The sequence below is a fragment of the Sciurus carolinensis genome, chromosome 3, assembly GCF_902686445.1.
Source record: "Sciurus carolinensis chromosome 3, mSciCar1.2, whole genome shotgun sequence".
Lineage (NCBI taxonomy): Eukaryota > Metazoa > Chordata > Mammalia > Rodentia > Sciuridae > Sciurus > Sciurus carolinensis.
The window spans coordinates 115086366-115099881 of NC_062215.1; the positions used below are offsets into that span (position 1 = coordinate 115086366).

Sequence of the window (13516 nt, forward strand, 5' to 3'; positions counted from 1 at the left end):
TGGAGGAGTAGGATAGCTGGGTCAAATAGTAGTTCCATTCCAAGTTTTCTAAGGACTCTCCATAATGCTTTCCACAGTGGTTGCACTAATTTGCAGTCCCACCAGCAATATATAAGCTGGCACCATCTTTTTAAAACTAAGAAACCCTTTGGAAATTTTAAAGTAGTAATAGCTTCAAAAACTGGTTTACATCCTTCAAGTTACTTTGTTAGGGGCAACAAATAGTAGGGAAGGAAAAAGTTTCAGTGGAAATCTCTGATTAAATTGAGGCAGAAAGTAGATAGGGGTTAGGGTTCTGCTTTGTTTTGCCACCATGCTGTTCTGTTCAGTGAAAAACAAATAACCAAGTATTCTTGTGAAACAGTGTGAGTTCCCAAGATTTATTCACTCATCAGTTGAAAGAAGTTGATAACCCAAGCTTCTGGTAATTAGGTCAAAGGCAGTCTTGTTCACAGTTGATTAATAACAGACATTTATTGGATTTTAAAAGGTGCATTCAGTTCCTACCAGGAGCTTTTCAAATACTTGGAGAATCAAGGTTAACATATCCAAAAGTACAAGATAATAGATTGTTAAGTACTAAATGACGTTATCCTTGACGTGCCTCTCTGTACACTTTCCGAAATCTCATGTCTTGTGACTTTCTCTAGTAACTGGATGGAAATTTCTCAGTCTGGAGAATGTAGGAATAAACTGTTGCAAAAATGTTTCACATTCCCTTACTATGGAATGAAAGTATTTTTATAATAGCTTTACCTAAGCATATACCGATCTAAAACAGGCATAAATGGCTTAGACTTACAACTTAAAGAATATAAGAAACACATTTACAAGTTAAATACAGAAAAGCTATACAGTTAACAGCATTTTAATTAAATCGGTGGCATGAAGGATGTTTGATTGAAGCAAAAATCACCTCGGAAGATCTAACCTGCCAAGGTTCAGACTACTGGTACTCTTTAGGACTTTCTTACTAGGAGTCATGTGATGACAACTCAACTCTTGCTACTTTATTCAAACTACTGTGAAGCTATTTTTTATATAGATCCTATGTTTTTTTTTTTTTTTTTTTCTGTTCTGCCTGTGGAATTTTAAAAGTACATTATGTATGTATTAACTCTGCTTGTCATATTTTTCATTATTTGGCAACAATCAACGTAGACCTATGTATGCTCAACCTGACTGAAATAGAGATGAAAGTTAAAGGATACAATTTGGGTGCCACTTGATATAAGGAAGTCATTCAGATGGCCCCAATTTTCCTTGTTACTTTTTAAAGATTATCATTAATATGAAGATGTGAAATCCTCATCAAAAGACATAGAAATCCTCACTAAAAATTCAGGGTGTCTGTGATAGACACAGCTTTACCTTCCAGACCTCCCCTATCACGGAAGCCTGTGGTGCCTGGGCCATCAGCAGAGCCTAGCTTCCTGCTCTCACTTCCTGTCAAATACTCGGCTGGCTGCGGAAAGCTGCCTACCCCAAGGGCTCTTCCTTCCCCAGGTGTCCACTTTTGTTACCTCTGATGGAGGTAGCAGTACTAAAACTTGGTTATTTCCTCTGAACAGGGACCACTCTGATGGGTCCTATGTGCTCCAGATTCCCTGTGAACTCGACTGAAGCTTTGTCAGCTTGCATTGAAGTTCCATTTTCTTTTCTAAACTTGTTTCTCTCTCCCTCTCACTAGTTATGATTCTTGGTAAATACCCTGAAGGACAAACGACCCCCATTTCAACATACTTCCATAGGACCCAGCCAATAAGAGCTTCCAACATATCTCTGAGGAGAGTAATGATGCCTCTTGTGTAGCTCTGATTGTTACTGCAGTTTCTTGTCTTAAAGTTCAGCTTCTCATTGTATCTTCCTGCCAGCACGGCAAATTCAAGAGGTTCAAATTTGAGGCACGAATGGTCTTTTAAGTCTTGTATCTCAGAACAATATGTGTGTGTGTTCTGTTTTCATAATAATGTGACCATCATATTCCCACAACATCAAAAATTGGGAGGTGATTTTGCTTCCTCACACACCTTGCTCTGCACATCAAATCTGTTATTCATGCTTCTTAACATGGGGAGGAATTTACTCCAGGGATCCACTTTTCCTAAACAAGGGATGCTACTGATGTTACAATAGCTTCTGTTTGTTCTTCAGATAGTCATTCTTTTTAATAGTTTGATTTCCCCCTCACTTCAATTCTTTATACTTTAAAGACATTTTTTTTTCTGTCCTGTAGGATGCATACACAAAATTCCAACTCATAATTACCTACTTATTTTGGAACACAATATCTTGGCTCACACATTAAGTAAAAAGAGTAATGCTTTGATGGGATTGCAGCAAACACTAAAGTCTTCATTTTTCTTTTCCCAATTAGCAGTAGTGTACTGCGGTCAGTAGAATGAAGCATTTGTCCTAGTTTACAGTAAAAGACATCCAGTTTTCTTTATCTTTTACATTGCACTAAAGAGTAAAGAAATGCAAGTCTTAATAAATGCCAAAGTGATAATTTTATATATAAATAGAGACTGAGACATGGATATTATTAAATGGTTTAGATGTCTGTGAAAACATGTATATTTTTAAAGCAGTCAACTCACTGAAAGATACTGATGTTTAAAATGGGAAGTTGTGTTGTCAGTTGAAAATGAGAATCTGAGATGTTTGTGAGGGAGACATTGTCAGGAAAGCAGTAGAACATTTCCTGCCCATGGGTACAATCCTGAGGATTTGTGATAGCCATGATGAATCCAAAAATCATCACCACGGCACCAAGGGGAAGCATGACACAGGACACAATCTTATCTGAGTGTGTCCTTGGTTCTTCCGACACTTTCAGATAACATGCTGAGGGGATGATAAAAATCAGAGGAGCTGCACAGAGCACACCCTGTGAGTTGAAAACAAGAAACAAGATAATGTTAAGATGGAAACATTCTTTGGACAGTTTTTAAAAACATTTTCAAAATGTATTTTTCATTGCGCATGTTGAAAATATGATAAATTCAGTTGAATCAAGCAAAGGAAAGAAAAATAATCCCAAGAAAGACACAGAAATAGGTTTTTCCTTTTCCAAAGGAATATTTAGCAATGAAAAGGTAATATATAATAGTACATATTCTTCATTTATGTATCCACTATGCCTTTCCAACCTGAGTGGTCTGCTTGTCATTCGTGTACAAATGGGGACTTTGGGAAAATGTATGGACATATTGTGTTTCTTCTAAATCTGTCCTTGTATGAAAGTAGTGCCTGTCTGTGCTGAAAAAGAAAAACTGTTACCCTAAGGGCACTTAACATGGAAGAACATTTCTACATTCTCTTTCAGGCAAAATGAAATGCATTAATTACCCTAGAAAATTGACAGTAAAATTAAATGACTATAACTTGCCCTCACACTAGCTATAGATAAATTTAATGTAAGGCAGAATGTCAGATTGAAAATAATGGGTAGGGCTGAGGATATAGCTCAGTTGGTAGAGTGCTTGCTTTAAGCACAAGGCCCTGGGTTCAATCCCCAGCACTGCAAAAAGAAAAAGAAAAAAAAAAAATGGGTAGTAGAGTTAAAGAAATACCTAGTTATTGACTTTAAAGGAAAAGAGAATTCCCTCTGAATAGTTCTAAATCACACTAGACACTTTGTAAATTATGTAAATGTTCAAATCTAATGTATTTTAGGTAATATTTTTCTAATTATGTTGTTTTAATTATATATTATGTAGAACATAAAATTAATAAACTGTTAAAATTTATGACAAATTTTATTCTGTTAACCCACAAAATAAAAGTTTTCCTTGAAACTGTGTTCTTTTTGTGTGTGTATTTTAGATTTATCCATAACATAGTGTCACAGATACATAAGGATAGTGAAATGGTTACCATAGTAATGCAAAGTTCAAGACTATCATTTTACATAATCATTTTTTTCATATGTGAAAAGAGCAGCTAAAATTTATTTAGCAAACATCCCATATACCATACAATTTTATTAATTATATTTCTTATTTTCTACATTAGATTTCTAGACTTGTTTATCCTATCTGCTGCTTTGTGTCCTTTGACCTACATCCCATTTCCTCCCTACTTTCTGGCTCTGGGTAATCATAGTTTTATTTTCTGTATATGTATATTTGACCTTTTTTTTTAAAAAAAAAATTCCACATATAAATGAGATCAAGTAATATTTTTCTCTCCGTGTTTGGCTTGTTCACTTAGCATTATATCCATTAATGTTGTGGCAAATGGCAGGATTTCCTCCTTTTAAAAGACTGAATAACATTTCATTGTGTATATATGCCACATTTTCCTTATCCATTTATCCACTGATGGTTATTTAGGTTGTTTTCATATCTTGGCTATTGTGAATAATGCTACAGTTGACATGGGAGAATGGAAAGGCAGATATCTTTATGAGATGGTGATTCTACTTCCTTTGGATATAAACCCAGAATAGAAATTGCTGGCTCAAAAGGTGGTTCTGTTTTTAGTTTCTTTAGAAACCTCCATAATCTTCTTAATAGTGATCATACCAATATACATTCCCACCAATAAAGTTCTTGGGCTCCCTTTTCCTCACAGCCTTGCCAATATTTGTTAACACTTTTCTTTTTGATACTGTTTATCCTAATAGCTATGTGGTGATATCCCAGTGGTTTTGATTTGTATTTCCCTGAAGATTAGTGATATTCAATACCTTTTATTATTGGTCATTTTTATGTCTTCTTTGGAGAAAGGTCAATTTAGGTCATCTGTTCATTTTTTAATCTTTCTGTTATTTTTAGTTTTTCTGCTATCAAGTTGTAAGAGTTCTTTAAGAATTTTGGATATTAACCCCTTCTTGTAGTACTTTCCCCCTAGTCCATAGGTTGCTTTTTCATTTTGTTGACTGTCTCCATTGCTGGGGTAGAGCTTTTTAAAGTTCAACATGGTTCAACTTGTTTAGTTTTTCCTTCATAGCCTGTTTTTGCTATGGAATCTAAAAGTAATTGCCAAAGCCAGTGTCAAAGACTTTTAGCCCATGTTCTTTTAGGAATTTTATGGCTTCAGGTCTTACAGTTAAGTCTTTTAAACCTTTCCAGTTGACTTTTGTATATGATAAGGGTCCAATTTCATTCTTTTGAATGTGGAAATCCATTTTCCCAGCACTATTTATTGAGGAATTACCTTTCCCCATCATGTCCTCTTAATGACCTTGTCAAACACTGATTTGACTATATGCTTGGATTCTGTTCTGTTCAACTGATACAAGTTTCTATTTTTATACTAGTGCCATACTGTTTTGTATATTATAGCTTTGCAATATCATTTAAAATCAGGAAATGTGATTCCTCTAACTTTGTTTTCCTTCTCCAGTGTTGCTTTAGTTTATTTGGGCTTTCTGTGTCTCCATATAGGTTTTAGGATTATTTTCTATTTCTATGCATTATTCCATTTGAATTTTGATAGAGATTGCATTGAACCTATATATTGCTTTGGATATGGACATTTTCACAATAGTAATTTTTCTAATTCATGATCACAGAATATTCTTCCATTTATTTGAACTGCCTTTAATTTCTTTCATCGGCATCTTACTTCCTTGGTTAAATTTATTCTAAGTTGTTATTTGTGTAAAGAAATGCTCCTGAGTTTTATATGTTCATTTTAAATCCTTCAACTTCAAATTCAAATTAGTGCCAAATTCATTTATTAGTTCTAGACTTTTTGTGGAAACTTGGAGTTTTTCAACATTTGCAGAATTGTGTCACCTCTAATTATAATTTTACTTCCTCCATCCTGATTCAGATGTCTTCTATTTCTTTTTCTTGTTTGATTGCTCCTGCTAGTACTTCCAGTAGTATGTTGAATAGAAGTGCTGAAGGTGGGCCTCCCTCCCTTGAACTGGATCTTAGTGGAAACATTTTTAATTATTACCTGTAGATTATGATCTTAACTGGGAGTTTTTCATAAATGGTCTTTATTTTATGAAGAAACTTCTGTACTTAAACTATTAAAAGTTTTTGTCACAAAAGGATGCTGAAGACCTTGTCAAATGCTTTTACTCTGTCATTTGAGATGATCATGTGGTTATTATCTTTCATTTTATTAATGTGATATATAACATGTTATTCTTTTAAATATAAAACAAGTAAAAAAACACAGTCAATAACTACAAATGCAATACTGGTTTATAATTAAATACAAGATTTTTTGAAAATGTTTTTCTATATTTTAAAAGGTCATTGTAAGAATTTGTAAGTGTATACAAGCATGGTATAAAGAAACTCTATGTATCTATAGCCAATATTTTATGAGCTTTTTGGAAAACTATTTTCACAGATTTTTTTCCTAGGATCAACCAAAAGATACTGAATTTGAGGTTATATGATGTAAAATAACAGATTATACTTTAAAAATATTTAAAATAACTATTTTCTCAATGTCAACATTTAATCAAATTACTGTGTGTTCCACACTAAGCACCATCTCTATACCAAAAATATTACAAGTATGATTTCAATAATACACCTCTTTTGGTTTCTTATAAAACCAAAAAACAAATCCAGAGAAATGATAATTATAGGTTTCACATTACGAAATTAGACTAATCAGGTAGTATCTAAAGGTCTGGGGAAGAATAGTAGGGACCACACTGCATGGAAAATATTTCAACAATAAGAGACACAAGAATGAGGAAAGAGTAAGAGAAACAAATATTAAATTCCAAGTTGAACCAAATATGCAAAGTACTTTTGCTATTTATAGTGCCTGAATACAAAAGAATACCTATAAAGGTGCACAATAAACCAAAGATTAGCTGTCATACGGCTAAAATTCAATGAGTGCTAGGCAAGCACCTATGATCAAGCTGCATCCCCAGCCTACCAGTGTTTTTTTAAGTTAAGGACAATACTATAGAACTCAATCTATGCTTATGCTCTGTGATTTCTTTTGAAGGAACGATTTCTGAAACAACAAAGTAATTCAAATCCATATATACACTGGTTTGTATATGCAGTCTCTTCTCATCATAGGAACGAAACTGGAGCTGTAGAGTCTGAAGGTACTAACAGGGTGACAAACTGCTGTCAGCCGCTGTGGAGAGGCTGCTGTCAGCCCTTGAACTCTTCCAAACCTAACTTGCTGGGCAGGGCAAAGCAAGGGGTATTCTGTTTATGCTGTAATTCAGAAGAATTGAGAAAGTAACAATTAGAGAGAAAATTACGTTGCAGATGTTTGTACTGGAAGGAACCCAGTTGATTATCATGTCTTGATACCAATTACTTTCTGGTAACTTGAAAGTTCAGTTTTGCTAGAGGTTGTTGCAGAAATTCAAGATCATCAGTAAAATTATAGTGCATTTCTATCTGATCTATATCCCATAAATTAGTCCAACTTCTTTCCTTTATTTAGTGTAGACCTGTTGAGGATACATCACTGGCTTTGGAATGATTTTTAAAATTGCTTGACATATTGTAAAACCAGAACTCCTTATTAGAGAGACAGTAAAACATGGTTTTATTATAAAGGCAGAACAGTGCTCTCCACTGGTAATAGTTCAACTGATGCAAGGACATTTTACCATTTGTAACAGGGAAAGAACAGAAGGTGTTGAAGAGTTTTATCAATGATATGGATGGGAAAAGTGTCTAAATTCTCTTGCTGAACGAAAACCTCTCAAATGGTGCAAGGAAAGCAAAAAATAAAAGAATACTTATGAATATTTTAAATTTCTAATTTGTAATCCGTTCAGAATAATGGAAGTTATTCCTATACTTGAAAAAACAAAAACTGTCTCTAGCTCAGGAAGTCTTTGTCAACTTAGACTTATGTCTTACTAACCCTGACGACTGTATTTCTGTATCTGGGCTCTCACTGGGTATTTGGCTTGCTTTATTACTTCCATGCAAGCTTCACACAATGCCTGTTGAACTGGTTACTCTGGCCACGGGCACCAGCTGTTTCATTTTTCTTTCCTCTTTGTGCTGCTGCAAGTAGAAACCCATAGGGCCCAATTACCATAGATGCCTCTTTTTTATAATAGCAATGACAAGTGCCAAGAAGCTGGATTCTTATTACCAAGAACAAGATTTATATTCATTTTATTTGCTTTTAAAATTAATCCTTTAAAAGTGAGGGCACATTTGCTTTGGAAAAATATTTCATTGTCCACTGCCATGAAAATGATGAAACAAAAGTAACACTCTAAATGGGGTTTCTTATTGAATAAGTAATATAACCTCCAATAATTTATCCTGTGTTGTTCAATTGCACTAAATAACATTTCCCTAATTTTGCAAGCTCTGATTTTTAATATGTATCACATTTGTAAAGTTCATTGTTCTACTTAGTGATAATTCAGAAGCCACAGTAGAAAATAATTCCTAAAGTACTATAATTATTGATGAAGATGACAAGGACCTGAGTTCAATCTCCAATAGCCTCTACCCCAAATAATAAACTAAAATGAAAGCTATTAACTAAAACTTAAGATGAAGAAGTTTTAGTTTTGTTTTATTCCATCTTCTGATATTTATTTTAAACTAGTATTAAAGTCAATTCACATGTACTATGCGTCACTCTTAACCTTACTTGCAAATGAATTCAGTGCATAGATTTTTAATTATAAAATGGAAAATAGAACAGAATTATTTCACATAATTTAATGCCTGAGATGTAGGAAATCTCAGATGAGTACAGTGATTAAATATGTGGGTTAGAAGAGCCCAACACCTGTGTTCAAATCTTGATTCTTCTACTTACAACTAGTATGGTCTCAGATTGATTATTTAATCACTGGGCCCCAATTTCTGCATCTGTAAGGTTAATATAGATCAAGGAAGATAATGCAAGCAATGCATCTAGCACACCATATGCACATGCACATGTTAGCTCACATTATTCCCATGCAGTGGAACACAGCATACTTTAGATACTCCTCACATGTTGCGTGTTCCAGCACGTATTATTTACTGACAGAAATGATGCTAAATTTGACTCTATTACTCATGGTCAGTGTCCACACAAAAGGGAGGTAGGTAAAGAGCAGAATATGTTATTGTGCATACCAAAGACTTTTACTGATGAACGAAACACATATTCTCAGGTGATGTAAAGAGAAGACATTCCAGATTTTGTTAATTTCTGCAAAGTGCTTTAAAATGAGTGTCATTGTCTTGGATTATTAGGTTATAGTCAACAATATAACACTTTTCTGTAATTGTTTTGTATCTCTTTATAAGTAGATTTAAAAAAATCTAAGAATCAGAATCATGTTTAAATTTTTAAAATGGTCTTCCACAGCCAGCTCAGATTTTGACTTTTTAATATTCACAAGGTATTTTCTACCTATACTAACCAGGATTCTATCTTAATCACAAATGTTTTTAATGTAAAAACAATAGTGAATATTTAGTGTTAATGTGCTTAGGATTTTATTGCACATATATCATGAAAATGAGTAATTAAATCTACATAAAGCAATGGTTAGATTTACAAAAATATATCATTCCTAAAAAATGAATGATATGTGTGTGCTTGGCTAACTTGAGGTGAACAAAACATTTCTTTATTAAGATGTGGTTGCCTGTTCAGGCAGTTGATAGATAAGATTTCCTTCATAACAAAATCCTACAGCATTAAAAAACAGAACTTGAGAACTCAAATGAGACATTTCATAAAATAAGGAGAAAACAGGGTTGGGGATCATGTTGGTTGTCTCTACAGCATAGTTAAAAGATTACTACTCCTGTCAACACCAGCACTTTTTGTCACACTTTATTTCCTGGTACTACATTAAGAATGTCACATGTGGAAATATTTATGGAAATAGGTCCTGATCTTTGGTCTCAGGAGACAATCACCCATGCAGGAATGTGAGCACACTGTTTGTAGCTCTATTCTGAGTATCAATGGCTAAACATAGGTGGCTAAACATTGTCTTCAAAGAGTTTACAACTTGATAGGGAAGACAAATTTGTGGATGGTTCAAATAGCACATGATATGAGAATATACAAATGAAGTTACTTCATTAAAGTTACTGCATCAAGGTTGCTATATGAAATAATATTGAGTGGACCTACTAGCCCTGTCCTATGCAAAATGTTGCCCAGGCAATCCTTGAGCTCCCGGGCTTAGGCAGTTCTCCTTTCTCAGCTTACCCAATAACTGGGACTTCAGGCACACCTCACTGTGCCCTGCTGAGCTTTGCTTTTCACCACTAGTGGAAGGGCGATTTCCTAGGGCTCTGAGGTTTTGAAAAGCTGAATATTCTTCACTTTTCATTTACTTTGTTGCCAGAAAATTCCCAGTAGTGTGTTCCTGATGGAATCTCCTACGGCCTTTGTTAGAAACTCCATGTCATAATGGCATCTGGAGGGAAAAGTGTCTTAGGCACTCACTATAATACCTTCTTCGAGCCTAACTGTCAATGTGATGTGTGAATGATGATTTGGGATCCTACCTATGAAAGTCTGCCCCCCATGGTGCATGACCCAATAAACGCCAAATGGTGTTGTGCTAATTAGAAATCTATTCTGTTTCTTCTTAGAAATGAGAACCAAGGAGTCATGCATAATGTGCCACTCTATCCCTCTGTCCTTCTAATTAAACCTGTTACCAAATCATGACATATTTTCCTCAAAAATGACATCCCATCTACTTTCCTGACATCTTCATCACCTACATAGCAGTTGAACTTTTATGTTTGTGAGAACGCATAAATCCTTTCTGATTTCCTTTCATCATTCCTGTTTTGTGTCACATAATAATTAAACAATAAATAAATGATCAAAGAATAAATGTGTTATAATTTGTGCTTGATTGTGAAGTCTTTGTCATATATTGAGAGAAATAAAAGGAAAATGATCATTATAGGAAAGGGAAACAGGTAAGACAAAGGACAAAAGAAAGAACTGATTTGGCATACATACAAGCCAAAAAGAAGGTTGACGGGTGCTGAGGGTAGATTTTATGAAGTAAAGGGGAAATAGCTTCTCATAAAGGCAGGGGTCGGAATATAGGGGTATCAGAGTTTATATTTGCTCTGGTAAGAAAGTAGAGATATTTGGGGTAGGATGCTGTTCAACTGAAAGTAGAATCTAAATATGTTCTATTTGATGCAAAAAATAGGATCAATTCAGATGTGCTCTTATGAGGATCTAGATTTAAATGGTGGCAATAAATACTTTAAAAGAAAGATCTGAAGATGAAAAAATATTAATAGAAAAAGAAATTTGGCCTGGGTAAGTGATTGTATAATACGGATATAACTATTTCATATTTTCAATGAATTTTATTAGATAATATATTTTTACTCAGCTAAGAAAATTCCAGGTCCATTTAATTGATAGTTTTTTTTTTTTTTTTTTTTTTTAAATCTACATATCGGGCTGGAGAGATAGCTCAGTCGGTAGAGTGCTTGCCTTGCAAGCACAAGGCCTTGGGTTCAATCCCCAGCACTGCAAAAAAAAAAAAAAAAAAAAAAAAAAATCTACGTATCATAGTAATGAGAATCCGACCTTGCTCTATTGACATTTTGAATCAGTGGATACTTTGCTATGAGGGTGTGAGGGGCTCTGCTGTGCACCGTGGGATGCTGGCAGTACCTACACCTTCTCACTAGATGCCAATAGCACTGCCCACCAAGTTATTAATTGCCTCTAGACATCGGCGGGGAGAGCAAAATTAACCCCCATTTGAGACTCACTGCTTTAAAACTACATAGTCCTATGAGGTACAGATGGTATTGTTGTTATAAATATTTACTGTTGTATTACAACGACATTTTCATTCTACTTCAGAAAGTGACAATTCTGTTAGGAAAATACAACTTATGTTAAATGGAAACATTTTCAACCCCTGAACTGGGTACTGTACAACTGAGTTATATCCCCAACCTTTTTCCTTTTTATTTTGAGACGGTGTCCTCTCACTAAGTTACCCAGACTGGCCTTCAAGTTATGTCCCTCCTGGCTCAGCCTCCAGAGGAGCTAGGATCAGAGGTAAATGCCTCATCACTCAGTGGAACCATTATTTTAAAACAGTTTTTTGTGTTGAAAGAAGTAGATCTTTAAATGTACTTACATTGAGTTCTAAAACTATTCCAAGGCAATCAATCAGCAATGAAACCAATGTGGCTATAGTAATGATAACCACTGTTATAACCACATGGAAAACCGAAGAAAGAGTTCCTCCAAAAAACACGTTTGCAATGACCTGTCAAATAAACAGATCATTTTGAGAGGTAGTCTTGAGGCATGTAGGATTTATTGACAGAGTATTTCATAATAGCACATAGGGCTGTATATAATACTGCCAATAAGACAATCAAATCTTGTCACTATGAATGTTTTATCTTTCCAAATTACTTACACATAAACACACAATGCAATAACAAGTGTTTTTTGTGGTGCTATTAGTCAGTCAGTGGATTATATTAATAGACAGAGAGCATGAAACACCAACATTTGAATACATGCATCTCTCAAGCATAAGTGACCCTTGGGAGGTTACCTTATCCTTCTTCTTGAGCCTAACAAGGTTACTACTAAAAGAAACTGCAGATGCTATTTAGATTACTTGAATGGCCTCTGAGGAAGGCATTACCACATTTCCTTTTAATGATGCTGGATGTGTAATATCTTTTACTAAGACAAAATTGATTCTATATAAATGAAATCCTATTTGTTACAATTTAAGTCCATGTTATGTTGCTTTTACTCAGCAAAAATGGAGAAGAGTCTATCACTATTTCCCATTAATACTCAAATCAGAAAATCAATCAACAGTCTCCTATTTAATATATCCCACACTGTGATATAATTTATGAAGAGGAGATGTCTGGGAGATATTGCTTCCTATTTTCTGGAATTAGCATCCTAACTGGAAATCTACAACCAATCTAAAGAAACAAACAGATCATTTTGTAACAGGACAAAAAACACAAATAAATTTTAGAACTTGAAGGAGCTTCATTTATCCAGCTCTGTCTTAGAGTAATTCCTTTACAGCATTCCTAAAAAGTTCTGGACCCACCTTGGCTTGAGATAGGGATTGAAACATGGATAAGATTTGGAGGTGAATTTCCAATTGAGTCAAAAGCATGCAAAAGGGTAAAGAGGCGAGAGTAGGAACAAACCCATGGAAGACAGGAGACTCTGAATATAGTAGTAGTGTGTCCCTCTGCAGAAGATCAGGAGGCAGAAGTTGGCATGATAGGAGAGGGTCAAATGCTTGGTGTGGTAAAGAAGCAGCTCTCTAAGCTCTGTTACCTTGGTAGGCCACGTTCCCCAGAGGCCAGATGCCGCCATGGTTCTGCTAAAGAATTGTACTAATAACTCTAACTGATTATAATTTGAACTGTCTTCCCAAATATTAACTTATTGAAAAACCATTATTATCAATACTTCTAAGGTGGGACTTTGAGAGTGAAAAAAGTCTGAGGTAGGCCAGTGAGGGGTATTTATTAGGGGCGTACAACCTTTTTGTTCCCTTTATATGTGGCTGGATATCTTACCTATGAATTGAAATAGTTTC

General features: G+C 34.7%; 1 protein-coding gene across 3 annotated transcripts in view; it reads right to left on the bottom strand.

The window, feature by feature from the left end:
• Window positions 1-379: 379 nt before the first annotated feature.
• Window positions 380-13516, bottom strand: part of Slc38a11 (solute carrier family 38 member 11) — a 52280-nt gene continuing 39143 nt past the window's right edge. For 2 of the 3 annotated variants that reach the window (XM_047545528.1, XM_047545527.1), the window contains 2 exons: window positions 12065-12196; window positions 380-2890 (listed from right to left, as the gene is read on the bottom strand). In XM_047545528.1, the coding sequence (XP_047401484.1) occupies window positions 2597-2890; window positions 12065-12196 (426 nt within the window). In that variant the 3' untranslated portion in view covers window positions 380-2596. Of the gene's footprint in view, window positions 2891-6296; window positions 7158-12064; window positions 12197-13516 lie in introns of those variants that run through there. The other variant, XM_047545529.1, reaches the window with a different exon arrangement.